At 40.5% G+C, this 19464-nt stretch overlaps 1 protein-coding gene across 2 annotated transcripts in view; it reads left to right on the top strand.

Moving 5' to 3' along the window:
* PDCD4 (programmed cell death 4) overlaps window positions 1–19464 on the top strand; it is a 28983-nt gene that overhangs the window by 2613 nt on the left and 6906 nt on the right. For both annotated transcript variants that reach the window (XM_075215704.1, XM_075215705.1), the window contains exons 2-11: window positions 7015–7089; window positions 8353–8643; window positions 9755–9849; window positions 10360–10473; window positions 13391–13612; window positions 14749–14846; window positions 15584–15698; window positions 17272–17379; window positions 17459–17569; window positions 17683–17822. In XM_075215704.1, the coding sequence (XP_075071805.1) occupies window positions 7047–7089; window positions 8353–8643; window positions 9755–9849; window positions 10360–10473; window positions 13391–13612; window positions 14749–14846; window positions 15584–15698; window positions 17272–17379; window positions 17459–17569; window positions 17683–17822 (1337 nt within the window). In that variant the 5' untranslated portion in view covers window positions 7015–7046. The remainder of the gene's footprint in view (window positions 1–7014; window positions 7090–8352; window positions 8644–9754; window positions 9850–10359; window positions 10474–13390; window positions 13613–14748; window positions 14847–15583; window positions 15699–17271; window positions 17380–17458; window positions 17570–17682; window positions 17823–19464) is intronic.

Genomic DNA, 19464 nt, shown 5'->3' with positions numbered 1-19464 from the left:
AGTTAATGCTAAGCTTTAATTGGTATTTATTTTGTTTTATTGACAACAGGACTGTGCTGCATATTATACAAGCATAAACCATTAAGAAAATACATTTGTTTCATAATAATGTCCCTTTGAGAAGACCGCTCTGCACACACTTACTGCATCCCATCTCATTTTTGTCGTGTTTATAAGATCCAGCATATATATTTAATGAAGATGTGCTTGTCTGGAATTCACAATATAACTTGGTGTACGGTTATCCGCTTTCCCTAATTCCCACAAACAGTCCCAATTTTTACTGATTTGTTCCTGAAAAATCTTAGTATTTTTCAAATTTAACAGAACAGTTTCATGTATTATTTACATAGGTGCAGTTCTTATTACTTGTGCTTATTTTCCAGTCTTTAAAAGCTATTATTTATTCAAACTTTTTTTAAAAATCTAGTCAATACATTATAACTTTACTATATAGAACAGGCCTGTCCAATCTGCGGCCCTCCAGGTGTTTGCGAAACTACAAGCCCCAGCATGCTTTGCCAGTAGACAACCTGTTGACAGCTGGAAGGGCATGCTGGGACTTGTAGTTTCACAACATCTGGAGGGCCGCAGGTTGGACAGGCCTGATATAGAGACTCAAGAAGGCTTTATTTGTGACATCCTGCGTACACTTGTTACACAGACTAGGGACTATCCTCCGTGACGTTGGCAGGTAAGCTTATTCCAGTATAGCTATATTGTGCACAACATTATCCTATTTGTATATGCTGACACATAGTCATTTATATATTGTTTTCTTTAGAGTGTCGGACTGGTCTGCTGGGATGACGGGGTATTCCCTGGCAGGCCCCGACTCCTGTCAGCTGCACTAATTAAAAATGCCAAATACATTTCTTGAATACTCGCGTGGGGGGAGGGGGGATTAACTATAAAATAACCCATTGGTAGACAGCAACAGGCAGCCAATTGCTAGGCTGCCTGTTGCTGTATGGGGCCCCCACAATACTGTGCAGCAGACAGGAATCAGTCTTCACTTCCTGTCTGCTGATGTGTGGAGAAGAGCGACGCTGGGCAGCGCTAATAAAGGTACATGAGGGGGCTGTACCTATTAAGCTATAGGGAGGGGCTGTACCTATTAAGCTATAGGGAGGGGGGGGGCTGTACCTATTAAGCTATAGGGAAGGGGGGGCTGTACCTATTAAGCTATAGGGAAAGGGACTACCTATACCAAACAACAGGGAGAGGGTCTTACTATATTGTGTGATAGGAGCGAAGGGAGGGGATAGGCTATAAATTGTGGAAGGTAGGCTATAAATTTAATGGTGTATTTTAGGTAGGGGCTAATTATCTAATGGGTGCTATTTTATTTGTGGGGTGATGGTGGAGCTATTTAATTCAATGCTGGGTTAGTTTGTGGTTATTAATTAAATGTGGGCAGAGTTTGGGGATGAAGGCTATTTATTAAATGTGGATATTATTTAATGCCGTGGGTGATTGTGGGAAATAGTTATATTAACCGCAAATGCTATAAATTTATTGCTGGGGTTGTTTGGAGGGAGGGAAATAGATTTTTTTTTTTTTTTTTTTTTTTTTTTTTTTATTAAATGGAAATACTATTACTTTAATGTTCGGGTTGGTTGGAGGGATATGGATCTATTTATCAAATGGGAATACTATTATTTTGATGTTGGGGATGGAGGAAGGCCTAATTATTAATCGTGGGTGCTATTGATTGAATGCCAGGGCTGGTTGGAGTTCTCTGAATTTCATGTACCCATTTTTTTTTTTCACCAAATAGGGCCTCCAACATTCCAGGATCCAGACAAGCAGCAACTGATCTAAAGCTACCAGCAGCCACAAGTGGTGAAAGTGACAAGAACAGGTAGGAGAGAGCAGGACAGATGTCCTGAATCTGGTTATGCAGTCCTGAATTTGGGTGACTGTCTCACTTAGTCAGGATGTGGTCTGACTGCAAGGACAGTTGGTAGGTATGTCCCTCTTCACACTGTACTAATGAAAGACAGACCTGCGTGCACCTAACAGTAGTGCACACAGTTTTGCCTGTGTATTTGTCTAAAATTGATCACCTTAAGTGTCCCGGGCCCCTCCAGAGTCTTATTCCAGCTCTGGTAAAACTTTAGTGGTTTTGTATTGTATTGATTCCATTGTCTGCCTTCTACCTTGCATTGCTCCCATTCTCAGGTCACTTCGTTGAACATATGGCCAGCCCCCATTGCATTGACAATATCATTAATCCTTCCTCCTTTGCACCTATTACCTCACCAGTAAACCCTTGAAATAGATCTCCCCTTCACTTATACCATTGTCTGCCAACCCACGCTGCACTGTTATTAATTCAAACACCCCCAATCACTGGGCACATTTAGCAATCTTTAAGAGAAAGTAAAATATTAATGAAAAGTTGAATTCAATCGACTGCAGGACAGGACAGGGGAGAGGGGTTTGGTGTGGTAATTGACTCAATAAAAAAAGCACAACCAGTAACCAAAGATTATATGTACTGTTAATGGGGAGAGAGTCTGACATAAAGAAGCAATAGCAGTAGGCATAACACACTATATACTGTTAATGGGGGGTGGGGGCTCTGGCACAATTTAAAAAAGCTAAGTACACAAATAATAAAAAAAAAAACCTTACTGGAAAACAATCACTTTAAAATATAAGGAAATATTTTGATATCCAAAGTAAAAAGAAAACATAAGGAAAATGTAGAAGATTTTAATCTTGATATATTCACATGGTAAAGGCTGGAGACAATGGGGCACAATTATCTATATTCACATAAAGTGAAAAGTAATTTTCAATCCTTATCGCAATGATAAGGATTGAACTACTTCTCACATTTATGTACAGCCCTGCACAGAAACAGCAGTTCCGAAAAACTGCTGTTTCAGTGATAAAAAAAAAATCATACTTACTCCCCTCTTCGGAAGCGCTGTCTCCGGGTCTTCTCTTCACTCTTCAATTGCGCATATCCAGTTCCAAGAACTGGACATGCGCACACAGATCCCCTCTCTGTCTCTGCAACGATTGTTGCAGAGAGAGCGCGCTGAGTGACAGGGAGGGATCATGTGATCCCTCCACACATGCGCTGTCCAGCTCTGCTCTTCGGAGCAGAGCTGACAGCATTAGATTTCTTCAATTCCGATGCTGTACGCCAGCTTCAGCTGGTACATTAACATGACACGTTCCCGAAAAAAATGTTTTTTCGGGACTTGTTAGATTGCGGCCAGGAGCAGTCACCATACTGTTGAATGGTGACTGCTCCCAAAAACGAAGAGGAATGCAAAGCAGCAGATATCCATGATATCTACTGCGATGCATCTTTAATAAATTTGCGGAGGACAGGAGGACACCTTAATGACCCGTTAAAAGCACTATCGTGCTTTATTAAATATGCCCAATGAGTCACCTTTGGGCAGGCACTTGAGAATAAGCGAGTAGGAGGGACGGCGACAGGCGATAGAGTGACAGCCCCCTCACATCTTCACTCTCAGTAGCTCTCGCTCAACTACGGTAGTTGCATGTTTACAAAGTGGTATGCCTTGTTTTTATTTCTACACCTTTTATTTGTGTAATTCAAGATAAAGTGCAAACTAATAAAAATATAATGTGCAGGAGATTTTATTGTGAAAACCTACGAGTAGAATTCTACTTATTGCAGTTTTGGAAAGTTGGATTGTTGCCAAAGCAAGAACCGCAAAGTTTTACTTGGTGGTGGTTAAGAAGAAAAAAAAAAGAATACTTTGCTTTCAGTTCACTTTCTTGCAATTTCAACAAGACCCCCTCCCCCTTTGTTTGGCTATATAGGGTAGATTTTCATTGCTGTTTCAGGAGGTATAAGCAAACTAATGGTATTTTGTGAATATTCAAAGTCTTCTGAAAACATTTATGTTGGTCCCGCATATACAAAAAGCCCACAAAGTACACAGGGGTGAGAAAAGCCTCAGCAATAGAGGGGTTAAGCATTGTGCTTGTAGAGTCAAATTGCACCGATGAGAGATTCAGGTGCTGGACCAAATTACTGAATTATGTTATGTGACAGCTATTTCAGGGCAATAGTTTACCTTGGGCTTATATATACAATGCTTCCCAAGTAAGCATGGCAAACATAGTCTGTATGAAATATAAAACCTTGTTGCTAATTTTACTATAAACATATTCATAAGATAAACTTGTGTTTTAGTTATATATATTTTTTTAATTATTATCATATATTTGTAAGGCACCACAGTGCTCCGCAGAGTAATGAAACCGGGACATACAAGGTAGACAAAATAAATGCAGACACTAAAACAAAGGGTATGGAGGACCCTGCTCATTAGTGAGCTTACATTTGAAGTGGAAGAGGACACAGCTGTAACAAGAGGAACAAATGTGATTTAGAGTGGCCATTGAGACAGTTGTGAGGTTACATTAGTGTGAATAGTGTTATCAAGCCTAAGGTCACCTCTAAAAAAAAAAAAAAAAAAAAAAAAAAAAAAGAGATGGGGGTTTCAGAGTGCCTAAAGATTTGAAGGCTGTGGGAAAGTCTGATTGGGAGTGGTAGGGAATTCCATAAGTGGGGAGCAGCACAGGTGAAGTCTTGCAGGTGAGAGGAGGTTACCAGAGACGTGACAAGGTGCAGGTCAGAGGTAGATCTAAGAGGGCGGAATCGAGAGTATTTTGATATGAGATGTATGCAGGGGTAGTGTGGTTGATGGCTTTGTAGATAAAGGTGAGTAATTTGATTTTGATTCTGGAGGACACAGGGAGCCAGTGTAGGGATTTGCAAAGTGGTGCAGCAGATGAGCAGTGAGAGAGGAAGGTCAGCCTTGCAGCAGCATTTAGGATGGATTGAAGTGTGGATATATGGGTGTCGGAAATGCCAGATAGCAGGAGGTTGCAATAGTCAAGATGAGAGAATGGATAAGAGTTTTAATAGCATGTTGAGTAAGAAAAGGGTGTATTCTGGCAATGTTTTTAAAGTGGAGTCAACAGGACTGGGAGAGAGTCTAGATGTGAGGAATAAAGCAGAGGGTGGAGTCATGTGTGACACCAAGGCAGCGGGCTTGGGAGACTGAGGACATTTTTATTGATAGTGAGGGAGATTTGAGGGCAGGTGGTGACATTGGGACATCCATGTAGAGATAGCAGAAAGACAGTTGGTTACACGAGAAAGAACAGAAGGAGAGAGGTCAGGGGAAAAAGCAGATTTGGGTGTCGTCAGCAAAGTGGTGGTATTGGAAGCCGAATGAGCGAATTAGTGCCCCAAGCGAAGAGATGTACAATGAAAAAAAGAAAAGTGCCAAGAACAGAGCCTTGTGGGGCCCCAACAGCTAGTTGGAGTGGAGGGGAAGATTTATTTTTGATAAACTTTGTATTTATTGAAGAAACACGTACACATAGAATAGCAGTATCCATTAGAAAAACGGGGTTTCTCAATTTTTTTCTTTTTTTTTGAGGGGGGGGGGGGGGGCACAGGTACAATGCAAGGCAACACTTCACACTCTATTCCAACAATGACATATGTCATATTCAAAAGTGCAGGATCTGGGATAGCACAAAACATCATGATAGAATGAGGTAGCTTATACTTGGTGGATGCTCCCAGTCCATATGACCATGAGAAGGACCTGGTAGCAGCTACGGACTTGTACAGATCAGCATCTGCTGATAGAAAACTAAGGAGGTGTTGGTGCCCTTGTTTGACGATGGCCAGGGCAGTTTTCTTGGAAATACCAGAGGGCCCCTATGGCATCACATTTAGCTTGTTTACCATGGAGGTAATAGGTGATGCTTTCCATGCATGTGATGTGCCATTCAGAGGTTGGGAACATTTTAGTTTTTTGGGGTATAATACCACCTATAATAGAGCTTATAAATAGTTTCTTTGATATGAGTGAAATCGAATTGATTGCAATTCCCTCCCTAACCTTCTCCCCTGTCAAGGGGTGATCCAAGATCCCCCTCTCAATTCCTGTCATTGTCTGCCCTAAGATTCAAGGAGAACCCCTGATAAGTAGCGTATACCATAGAGATCATACCCTTGCTTGTGGGATATTTTAGACAAATTGATTCAAACAGGGTTAGATCCATCAGGGAGTCCGCAGGGGGAAGGGAAGTAAGGAATTGTCTGACTTGGGGGGGGGGGGGGGGGGGAGCAGGGGTCTAAGAGGAGGAAATTTGTGAACAATGTCATCTAGAGAGGCCCAAGGATTTTGTACATTAGGGTCATAAGCAACTCTTATACCAGCCTGTCTCCAGTGTTTAAACTGAGCAGTGGGGAAACCCGGTGGGCTATATGATTTAATGCAACTCGAGTATTGTTAATGTTAGGAACACTGGATTAGATTTTGTAGTTTTAGATTGTACTCTAAAGTAAACTACAACCGAAAAAGCTAATATGGCTGAGATCTACTTTATTTAGCACCATATCATCATTATTATCATCATCATCATCATCATCATCACGATTTATTTATATAGCGCCACTGATACTGCAGCGCTGTACATGACACAATATATTTTTGTCAGCCGTAAAATTCAAGTGAAACTCTTGATACTTTCCATAGTTCCACTCCTAATACTTTTACCAGCTGCAGATATCTGGGGAGTGACAATGTACATAATAAATGCCTGGGCAATTTAAGATTATCTGGAAGATTTGACATATATTTATATGTAGCTTGTTTTGATCTTTCATTTCAACTGTATCATGTAAATGCTTTCTGTACAGTATAGAGCAAGCATTTATGTACTATACAGAGCACAGGAGGGGTGGAGCAGCATTGTGTCCCCCTCTCTGTCCCCTAATCTACTCAAAAACGTGCTATTGGACTTGGAAATCCTGTGTTCTGCTCCTAAAGTGGTGGTGAAAGTAAGAGAGTCTCTGGGAGATGGAAGTTTATACTGAGATGCTGAATGAGTTGTGTATGAATGTTCTTGAAAGGTAATGATAACATTGTGTAATTCCATTTTACTTTTACTTTCCAGATTTTTTATTTTTTTCTAATTTAAATTTATTTTCAGGTTACACTGTTCATATTGAAGTAAGAATAACAATGGAAGTGGAGATCCCAAGTGAATTAAATGCTAATCTACTAGGTATGTTTCTCAGTAGAAAAGGTTGTTATAGCATTTGTTTTGTAAGCTACGCTGTAATAATAGTATACGGTATTTGATTAGAAAAGGTCGGCTGAAGCAGAACTAGACAAGTGGTCACACAGTTATTGGTATTTTTATTCTTTAAAGCAGTCGTTCTGCATGGTGATTAGGATATAGACATTGACATGAAAGTACAGTGGTGTCTGGTCTTGCAGTTCTGTATCTCTCCTTTGTAAACAGGCTCTTCCCGTGTGAGATGTGGTTTACAATATACATCTTTATATTTCTGTTGCAACATCTTTATTTTACCTTCAAAGCATCTTTGTGTAAATACTTTACAGTAACTTTAATCAATTTACTACAAGCCAAGATATAAGCACTAATAAGATGCAGTGTGTGGACTGTTGCCATAGCACCAGTATTTGTTACATATTTAAATTTAACCTTTTGATACCTTCTGAATGGATAAATATTGCACTTAATGAAACTTCCTTTAACCATAGATTAAAGTTGTTAATTTTGGGTATACCATTGTTGTTGCTGTACCGTATGAACATCTTCCAAAGCATTGTGCAATAGAAAGGCCTATTTCCTGACGCGTGGTGTAGAGAGCTCTGGTTATTACTCACTTCTACCGCACTGCTCGGATAAACATAGGATCTAAAAGTGATCTTTCGTGTGCGAGTGGTTTTTAAATGCTAGAACATCTAAAAACTATTCAAAGCTTTCAGCTGCATGACTGCATTGTGTAAAAGAAATAAATAAAAAAAACACTGCAAATGTCTACTAACTTAACTGACTTTAAATGATGAGTGGGATTGTAGTGCTCTGTGGACCACCGAGACTGTGTTTCATGTGACATGCTTAGATGCTGTCACTTAGTAGGAAAGTATGTAATTATGTAGCAGTTTGTTTTAGTGTTGGAGATGTAACGGTTTACTATGATTTTTATAGAGTGCTACCTAGAATACACAGATATTTTGTAAAATTAATCAGTTAATTGACTGTAATTCCGTATGTAATCTTTACTTCTGGGTATAGGTTTTTGTATACAAGGACTTGTCAGGATCACTTGTTCTTTGGAAAACATTGTTTCACAGCCCCAAAAAATAATAATAATATTTTGACAGAGATAAGTGGATATCCCTGAGACTGTGTAGATGGTACGTGTCACATTGACTTGTTGTATGTACTGACAGTAGGGAGTGAAACACTTGTGAAATGTGACAAGGATTCTGCTGAAGATTATGGTTTGTGCCCCAGATGCCGATAATCATAATGACTCCCTGTTCTATGGGGATGAAGAGCACAGTGGAGCAGAGCAAATTAGGAATGAAGTGAATGGAAACTGGCCTGCCTCTGCAATTAATGATGCTAGAGTTGATGCCAAAGCCAAACGATGCTTGCGCAAAAACTCCTCGCGGGACTCGGGAAGAGGAGACTCCGTCGGTGATAATGGGGAAAACGCTCGAGGGGTTCTGCCCACTAGTCCAAAGACAAAGCTTATGGACCGTAAATCCAGAACTGGGAAAGGAAGGGGGCTGCCAAAAAAAGGTTTGTAAAGCATTGTAGTTTGGTTTCTTTCCACAATCTCTAATATATTGATGAATATATTTATATAACAGGAAAAAGAATTGGTTTGCAAGTGATGTCTTGTTGCTATAGCTTGCCATTTACTTTAGTGTGTCCACAAGATCCACCGTGAAAGCCTGTGGTCTGTGGTGTTTACACCAGTGCTCGACAAATATTTTACACTCTAGGCGCAGGCTAAAAATTTGGGAGCCAGGAGAATTGTAAAACCATTTTATATGGAATCCATACATAACACCCCCCACCCCAATTACACAAGCTCACTCCTATTACAGACATTACACCCTCTTAAATCCACACCATAACCCTTCTCTATCCCCTTCTATCTCCTCCTCAATACAAGTCTTCATTTAACTCCTCTATCCCACACACTCAAGTCCATTCTCTATGCTCCCTCATTGCCCACTCAATCCTATTCTTTATCTGATTGCCCCCCATCCTCATCCTCTTCTAATAATCCCCCTATCAATGTATCTTCCTCATTAGTATCCTGTCCCCATCATCACCATCACCCTGCCCCAATCATCCCAACTACATCATTATAATCATGAACTCTCTTTATCTTCCATTAGCATGAACCCCTCCTTCCTACATTACCATTAACCGAAATCCACTATTATTTACCCCTCCATTCTGCACTATGAATATTCATCAATCAACATGACAGCCCATCATTAATCTCATCCTTTATTTATTGTTATTTAGTACTTCTGTACCACCGCCAATCCCGGCACCAGCTCCTGCTTGATCTGTGATCCATTCCCCTCAGTGCAAGTTTAAAAGCCGGCTCCGTGCACACAGACGTTTGGGGCATCCGCTGGATGCTGGTGTTGGCGGTCAGAGTAGGCACCATGGCACAATTATTAGGAGCAATGGTGACCTGGTGTCAAAAGAATTGTAGAATCCTGGTTTACACCGTTAGCATTTGTTGAATGTACTGAACACAAGTTGTACAATTAGGCTAAGAAACCATTGGTTACATGATGGGGGAGAGAAGCAGTGATGTTAGGGAGTAACTAATGTACATATGAGCATAGTAGTAACTTAGTAACTGTCTCTTTCCCATTTTATTTAGGTGGAGCTGGTGGTAAGGGAGTGTGGGGAACTCCTGGTCAAGTTTACGATGTAGAAGAAGTTGATGTCAAAGATCCAAATTATGATGAGGATCAAGTAGGTCTAGTATGTTTAGTGATTAGGGTTAGTAGTTTTCTTGTGTCTGAAGATTTATGCTCTTACCAATTTTGAAATTGGGATGAAGGTCTTTATACTACACTTTATTTTTTTGGGGGGGCAGAAATGAGACCTGAAACCAAGTTTTATTTTTATTTTATTTGCATCTTAAAATGTGTCAGTCATTGAAAATATGTATATATGTTAACAGGACAACCTGGATAAATGTATATTCTTTAGATGATTCCGTGTATGTAATGTGGTTCTGATGCATGATATCCCCCGTATGTGACAACCGTGGCCAAGATCTAAATTGTGGGTGCGCCTGTTTTTCTGACCTCTGTAGTGTTGTCTGTGGCAGATCCCTCTGCCAGGGAAACAGTTGAAAGGATTGAGCTCTGTATTATTTCATGTTTAATAGTTCAGCAGTGTGAAAGGAGAGGCAGACTTCTGTTTTGTTTTCACGTTTGCTGATTGTGCACTTTTTCCCTTTGTTCAAACTTTTTATAGGAGAGCTGTGTTTACGAGACGACTGTCCTTCCTCTGGATGACAAGGCGTTTGAAAAGTCGGTCACACCAATTGTGCAGGAGTATTTTGAGCATGGGGACACCAATGAAGTTGCAGTATGTTTCTCCAGTTCTAACTTTTCTTGTCAGTTTAAATATATCACTGACATCATCAACATTATATTAATGTTTTCATGAATATAAAAACCTGTCCATGAACTAGACTATAGAGTGACATTTTGCTCCAAACTAACAGACTTTTAATCCAAAATGTATCTTCCCTTATTTTCATGCTCTGGCGCGTGCGAGAAATTGTGCAGCTTCTTTAAACCGTTTGATAATGAGAGCAAAATAAAAACCTATTCTGTAACTGATAGCAATCCAAATGTTTACTCTGATCAGCTAATGATGGGAAATATCTGATCAGTTGCTGTGGGCTATAAAAACATGGAGCTGGTTGTTTTTTAGTACCTAACAGTGTAAGACAATAAATCCAGCAAAAACCTCACCAAAGGACAGTGCATAGTCCCCACTACAAGGTGCTATTACAGCATTGACCTCTGTGTACTATATATTCTCTCCCATGTGACAGAGGGTGGGTATTTTCAGTTATAATTTCTGTTTACTGAGGAGAGATGTGCCCTTTCTGGTAGTGGAGATAACAATACTTACAGCAAAGTGAAGCAGGCTGTAGATAGGCAAACACAAGCTTGTTTACCAATTGAATGAGGTGAGTGTATATCAGACAACTGTAGTAATTTAGGCTGGGTACACACTACAGAAAATTTCTCCCGATGGAATATCTTTAACGATTTCACCAACAACTGGGGGGGTGGAGAAAAAAAAGTCGCAATCAGCATGTCTGTTCATGTGTACACACTATACACGACTTACCTTCAGATCTGTGCTTTTCATCTGCCATAATCATTGGCTGAAAAGGTTGTGACTCTTTAAACTCTCTGCGGATCTATGGACACTACAGGATTGAAATGTCATCGTTCCATCATTTACAGATTTTTAATTCAGTTTAAAAATGAAATGATACAACGTGCTTTGGAACGGTAATTGTTCATCATTAGAGAGTACACACTAATGAAATATCAGACCGAATGTTCGTTTATTGTCTGATTGACCCGATAATCTGCTGAAATACCCTGTAGTGTGTACCCAGCTTTACCCCTGGTTTTGCCAGCTGAGTGGTGACATGCACACCTCCTATTATGAACCAATGTATGTGACTGGCTCCTACGATTTGATGACCTTTAGAAGTAATAGTCATTAATGTATTAGTTTTTGTGTTTGTTTTTACTGTAGTTAGAATGTCTGAAGAGGTGTAAACTGATATTATCATGCAATACCTGTGATATTGAGAAATGCAGTATATAGATTATGCTGATGGTTCTTCAACTTTTACATGCTGGGTCTCAGATCAAGCCTGTGACTTGGCATCATGAATCAGTTTAATTTGTAATTGGTAATATATTTCTTGTTAATTGCTTAACAGTTGTTTACAACTATAAATACATAATTGTTTTTAAAAATCCTAATTTGGGAAGTGCAGAAAGTAGTAATAATAAGACTTGATCTGGGGTGGATTGTCCTGTGGTGGTATAAGGCCATACCCTGGTGGGCCGTACAGTTACTCTGAGAACTATAGTCCCCGTTAATAGTTTTAATATGCCACCAGTGGGTGTGACCATGTGGACCAATAGGAAGCTGTAAGCTCTCTTATGACTTTCTATTGGTTTATGACATCTACCTCCACTGCTGAGCATGCAGTCCCAGGTAAAATGTTTCCTGCTTGCAGTTCCAGAGGCTCCGTTAGTGGAAAGGAACGCGCCAGTTAGTGCTAAAGGTTACATGTGGGTGCTCATTATTAACCCCAGTGTTTCTTACAGTCTACCCAAGATAGGAGTATTGAGTTGTATTAGATGGTAGCACTTAAAAGCTGTGTAAAAAAAAAGGCTTTTGGCCTCCGTTTTTGGGACCTGGCACCCAGGTGACAACTACTGGGGTGGGCATTGTGAATGCAGTTCTAAAAGTTAATTTGCGCATTTTTCCAGTTTTCCCAGTAAATATGTGTGAGTGGGCCCATGTATTGTAGGGAGAGGAAAGGAAAGCCTTTATCTAGAAAACAGTCTCTGTAAGATGATGTAGAGAATCCAACTGATCTGATGACAAAACGCACATTTCAGAGGGTCACAGGCGTTTTGCTTATAGTCACCCCTGTACATATACAGGGGTGACACTGGCATTGCTCAGAATAAACTGATGTTTAATTGGACTGCAAAGCTTTTCTGGATCATCACTTTTTATTGTGCTGCCAATATTTCCATTATTGCACATGTTATTTATTAAACCAGTCTTCAAGTAAATCAGTACATGTATGTGTCATGTATAATGTGTACATTTTAAAGACCTTACCACCATTATAAAGCCAAGAGGGTATTTCCTATGCAGATTTTACCCCTAGTGTTGATAAATTATTATGCTAAGACTTCTCTTATTTAAAAAAGAAATATCTGAATTCCGGTAAAGTAATGTTCAGGTCAGCATACACATAATCTCCCCAAACTTGCCCGGCAAATCGGTAAGTTAACTTTTTCCAATCTGGATCAGTATCCCTGAGACAATGGAGTATCGCTCAGCTGCCTCAGCGAGATTTTAATATATTAAGGTGATGGGCGATTTTCGATCAGTGAGATAAGTGGCAAAAGAAAATCGGCCCTATTGCCGGTTATTAATAAATAACCATATGAAAACTGCTCTGTAAATCTGTTTATATATTATTAGTGCAGTTGTTCATGTGGAAGGTTTAGGCAGCATGTTTTATTTCCTACAGCCAGTGGAGTGAAGCGTACTCCTGCCTGCTTCCTAGTATTTGGTGTATACAATAATGGCTATGATGCTATGTTTTGGTATTTAATTTGACACGTTCCACTTTATATGAATTTTGAGTTTCTTGGGGGATAAATACATTTTTTATTTATTTTTTGGTCTGATTTTTATTTTGTTTTCTTGTTTTTGCTTATAGGAAATGTTGAAGGATTTAAATCTTGGGGAGATGAAGTGTGGTCTTCCGATGCTGGCCGTATCCCTTGCCCTAGAAGGAAAAGCCAGCCACCGGGAGATGACTTCCAAGCTCCTCCATGATCTGTGTGGGACTCTTCTGAGCACACAAGATGTGTCAAAGTCTTTTGACAAACTGCTGCAGGAGCTGCCTGAACTCGTCCTGGACACACCTAGAGCACCACAGGTGTGTGTGTGTGTGTGTGTGTGTGTGTGTGTGTATACACACCTCGCCAGCTTTACCTGTCAGAGAAGAACAAAATACCCTCATCACTCAGTGTGAAATGTCTGCTAGAGTTCACTACAATTACAATACCCGAGGCCGCTGGTTTTGGCCATTCAGTTATGTTGTGTTTTCTTTTGTACAATCCTCTGCTTCTTATTTTTGTACCGCTATATTGTGCTTTTAGTGAAGGGATAAGATGCTGATATTTGCTAGCTGCAGACTTGGTGGCCGATTGGACTGTCTTCTAAAATGTTGACTGGTTTGTCATCCCCTAAGTAAGTTGTTAGTAAACCATTAAAATCATATGTGACAGAGCGGAGACCAGGTAGTAATGTTACGTGTCTGAGGGCATCAGCTAACCCAGAAGAAACATCTACCACCTAAGTAACTGTAACCATCGGTCTGACTCTTCATGTGTGCCTCTAGTTGCTCAAAAACCTAATCATGTGGCCCTATCAATGGTTGTGTGGTTGTCTGTATGGGTTCAAGAGCTTGGTTTCCTGTTCTAATAGTCTTATGATGATGGTCCAGACCCTGCACTAAAAATCTGATTGCTGCATTTAACACAATCACCTGGGAGACACTGAGCACCGAGGGGTTATCACGTAACTGTGTAAGGCTATCATCTGTCATACTTGCTGGCTAACATCCCGGAACACCCTGATGTTTTCATGTTATGTACAGTATTTCTGAGGCAATCGTGTTAAATGTTTAGAGATTTGTACATTGTATTATGTCAGTAAAATAAGTTGGCACTATGCTGCTGTGTGTGGCTGGTCTGCACCTCTGCTGACATCGGATGACCGATTTCTTCATGGGTTCTCTAGTGCGGAAGAAGTGTCCCATCTACACAGGCAGATGGGATGGACAGTGCAAGTTACAGAGAATGGATCACAAAGTAGAGTGAAATATATACTTTCATACAAGTTTGTTATTTGGCTTTCCCTTCAAGCCAGACTCTTGTTATCTGCAGAATGCTCTGGTTTTCAGATATAGTCCACAGCAATGTTGATCCTTTTTTTTTTTTTTTGGGGGAGTGATGATGTTTTTGTAAACATGATGCTTTGTGAGTAATCTTCTTAATTCTATCTCTGCAGTTGTTGGGTCAGTTTATCGCTAGAGCAGTTGGAGATGGGATCCTGAACAGGAATTACATAGAGAGCTATAAAGGCACAGTGGATTGTGAACATGAACGGTATGTTATAACCACTGTGCAAACAAACACTAAATGTTTTTCAGCTACTTTTTATGTAAACTTTAAAAAAACAAATGGCTGTATTTTCTGACCTACTGTGAATTAGTATAGCTGTGACCTATTTCACTTGAATGGGGATTCTACTTTTGATCAACCCCCTCATTTTATCTGATTGCAGCTGACATTAACAGGTGGGCAAATCGAAGGAGCCCAGACTGGAGGTGTGTAACTAATGCAGAATGTGATTGGACAGGACATGCAGCCAATCCATTCCAGTGCTGCATTAGTTGCATACCTCCCTTTTGGTGCCCAGCACCAAAAGCATTATGCTCCATCTTTACTTATGGTGGCTGTGATTAGGTGGGGGAAAGGGTGAGAAGATTTAAAAAGACAAATCATTTTCTATAAAAGAGTTAGTAAAAGCAGAACCAACCTTCTGTGTTTATACCTCCTCTAGACTCTGTATGAGCTGTGACCATTATAGCCTTACAAACTGTCCATTTAGTTAGTGCCTATGTAGGCAAGGTCTTCCCTCTGACATACAATGTCGTCCACACTATGTTTATAATGAGGTTTCTCAGAGTGCTTTATTTATATCTGAAGGATTGCTCTACCTGCATGTCTATGAATCCAAGCAAAGGTCTTAACAGGTATCTTCAGTGTCTCATTTGGAATCATCTGACACAACATAACCTTTTTGTAACTTGTTATATTCTTGTTGATCTATTTACTTTTAGAGACGCTTTGAATCGGGCAGCAGTCCTTCTGAGCATGACCAGGGTTGGACGAAAAATTGACAGTGTGTGGGGTACAGGTGGCGGCCAGCAGCCTGTCAAAAAACTGGTGAAAGAGGTAAATATGACTTAATTAAATTCAGTTCCGTGAACAAATTATGGAAGTCCCATTGCACAAATTACTGAGTTTCCCTCTAAATAATCATAAATTATTCTCCTATTAGAAATATGAGGGGTGCTATCTCATAACAACAAAATACATAAAATACATTTCAACATACTGTTAAATTCAGTTCTGCAAAGTAAATATTTTCCACCAATGTAAGAGAGCTGTTTACTGACATCACTTAACAGTGCAAATCTACACTAAAGTCATAGCAACCAATCACACATTTGGTTTCATTCTCTGTCCACCACCAGACAGATAAAAGCTTATTGTATTCTGTGGTGTTAGTGCCCCCTCCTCCCTGACCGCCTCAGACTTCGGCTCCTTCTTCTCCTCTAAAATCGAGGCCATCCGTCTTGAAATCTTCTCCACTCTCTCTCCTATCCCTCCCACCCTTCCGCCCCCCCCCCCCCCTACCACCTTCCCCTCCACTCCTTCCGCCCCACCACGGGCGAGGAAGTCCACTCTCTCATTTCATCCTCCACTCCTGTCTATTCATGCTCCATCCCGCCCTACCCGAATTGCCAATGACCGTCGCCTCTTCCCACGCGCGTATCCAAGACTTCGCCCGCGCTGCCCACCTCCACTGGAACAAGCTTCCTCCCTCCATCAGAACTTCCCCTAATCTGTCCAGTTAAAACGGTCTTTAAAAACCCACCTTTTTCTTAAAGCCTTCCAGTCTCCCACTTAACTTCCTACCTTATCTTCTGCCTCTCCCCCTTCTTTCCCCTTCCCTCCCTCTGTCCCCCTACTCTCCCTCTCTCCCCTGCGTTTCTCTGTCTGTCCACCCCTCCCCTCAGATTGTACGCTCCTCTGAGCAGGGCTATCTCTCCTCCTGTTTCCACCACTTCTAACTCTGCTCTCCAGCTTCTTAGCCCTCCTCCTCGAGGGCCCTCCTCCCCCCTCTGGGGGGCTCTCTGTCTTCCGCGCCATCCTTCTTGGGCCCCGTCGTTTGCGGATCCTCCCTCCCCCCGCCCTCTCTAGCTGTGCATTGAGGTGAGTTACTGTGCTTATGTTTACTGTACTGTGCTGTCTCACCTTGTATTGTTATTCGTTTGTTCCTGTACGGCGCTACGGACACCTTGTAGCACCATATAAATAGTATATGACCAGAACTAACCTCTGAGGTTTTTATGGAGTATTTTGATATACATTGATCCTTTTAGAAGTTTTTTCTATATTTAGATTGTTTACAAGTGGTGTCTGTGACATGTAGTAATGTAGTTATGCTCCATGTCCTGCCATCTCTAATAGACATAGAAAGACAAGCAGCTTCTTCAGTGTCCCTTCTCCTGTCATCTGGCCACACAATATAGATTGGAGGTAATTGTAAGATTTGTGGGTCCTTTGTAGTATTTCCTGTATGCTCACTAACATTTCCCTTGTTATTTGATAGGTCAGGTCTTATCTCCATTTGTTGCATTAAGTTATTATAAACTTCCCTGCTGCAACTTGTTACCAGGAGCAGAGCTGAAATGTTCAATAATCTGTGTATTACAGCTCTGTTTTGTCTTCCTCCTGTCAGATCGATATGCTGCTAAAAGAGTACGTACTCTCTGGGGATGTGTCCGAAGCAGAGCGCTGTCTGCAGGAGCTGGAAGTTCCTCACTTTCACCATGAACTTGTATATGAAGTAAGCTTCCGGCTATAGCCAATCTGTGCTTTTACTGGTTACTCCGCCACTCATTTGTGTCCTTCTCATCTGACTGTAGGCAATACTGATGGTTTTGGAAGCGAGTGGAGACACCACTTATAAGATGATGCTGAGCTTGTTGGAAGCTCTTTGGAAGTCGGCGGTTATCACTTTGGATCAAATGAAAAGGGTAAGTGTGCCCTCTACTGGTGGGAAGCTGAATATGTAATATATGCTGTGATAATTCTATAGGACTTTATTAGACTATAAGCTGATTGTGTTTGTTTTTGTGGGGTTCTCTAGGGCTATGATAGAATTTACCATGAGATTCCAGACATTAATTTGGATGTACCACATGCATATTCTGTTCTGGAGCGCTTCGTGGAAGACTGCTTCAAAAATGGGGTCATTTCCAAACAAATCCGGGACCTGTGTCCTTCAAGGTGACTATTATTTTTGTGACATATTTGCATATATTACTGTATGTAAATATATTAATACTCCAAAGGTGGGGAAGTGGGTGTGGCTCCAGAAGATGGGGGCATGGTATAATTTATTGGAGATGCTGTGATGTATGCAGCATCTAGAGTTTGGCAGTGACTGTCTTGTGTTGTCCATTTGCTGAGATTAAAGCAAAGTCGTACATATAGATTTTATAAGAATCATCAGTTACCCAGGACAGGGACAGAGATAATTCTGTGACCAGATGTAACGATCGCTGTCCTCTGATGCTAACTTCTAAAATGTAAAGGGGAGATTCATTTGCCAAAAAAATGACCACTCTGCACAGCAAATGGGAGGCGTCCTCTGCCGGAAACATCGTGTGCTATCTGCAGACGAGAATCATAACCCACAATAGAGCTTTGTCTGTGGATGGTATGTAATACACTCCTCTTCCCTGCAGGGTCGTGTAGAACTAACAACAACCTAAAGCTGATAACATGATACAGAGGGAGACTACAATAGAATTGTAATACAGTTAAGCGTGTGGTAAATAAGCATAGCGGGGTGAAAAGAAAGGAGTAACTTGTCTAGATTCCCTGTGTTATTCATAAACTATTTCAAAAATGCATTCTTTAGAAGATGGAAAGTGAACGCTTTGCGCTGGTCTTATAAAGTGGTATTGAGAAATAATGAAAAGAAAACAAGTACTGGCTAACGGGGAGATTTCCTTCCGCCAGACACAAGACAAACACAGTGGATATTCGTGATTTGTAACTACGTTTCTGTCCATATGTTTTACTAATGTGTAAATGACATTTGTTTTTACACCATACAGACCAGGGTCCATTGCTGAAATATTACTTGTGTAAATGTCTATTCTGGAACAGATATCAAATCCTTTATTAATCTTTATTGTCCATTGATTGAGACAAAATGAATGCTAAATCTGTCTGCCAAGGTTCTGTTCTATATTTTTATCTAAACGTTAATTAAAACATGTTTAGCATTGGGATGGGAAGAGCTGGGAAACTGGCTAAACCTTTATTGCTGTCGAGTAGTAACTCTTATTCCGATGAAGCTCTTTTTAGATGTGTTTTAGCATTGTGGCTGCAGAGTCTTAGATGTTTAAAAGCTTTAAGCTTTCAAAACCTTTTCCAACTACTTATCCGTGCATGCAGGGGCTTGTGTTTTGCTATTGTCATATAAATGAAAGGAACTGGGAGGGTCCTACAATTTGAGATCTAAAACCAAGGGATCCTTCAAAAAAGTGATTGAACCAAATTATCCTTTATTACTGCATCAAAAATAGTTCTCCAGAGGTATATCATTTAATAACCTACATCACTGACACATGCAAAATCCCAGGGTATTGTGTATGCTATCCATTAATGCATGATTTAATATGCATAACGATCAAACGTTGTCAATTTCTTAATCCATGTAAAGCAATTATTTTGGGTAAAACACATATTTTCCTTTTTATAAGTAAATGATTGCACCACTGATTCACTGTGAAGTTTAACTTGGGATTTCTATGTTGCCGCATTCACATGGACCCATACGCACACAGAGAATGGGGATCACTGATTTGCACATAGACATTATTCGCTACACATACTAATCAAGCCAGTACCTACCGTT

The sequence above is a fragment of the Mixophyes fleayi genome, chromosome 6 (assembly GCF_038048845.1).
Source record: "Mixophyes fleayi isolate aMixFle1 chromosome 6, aMixFle1.hap1, whole genome shotgun sequence".
Lineage (NCBI taxonomy): Eukaryota > Metazoa > Chordata > Amphibia > Anura > Limnodynastidae > Mixophyes > Mixophyes fleayi.
The sequence above is the reverse complement of the archived record's forward strand: the minus strand, read 5'-3'. Positions and strand labels throughout refer to the sequence as shown.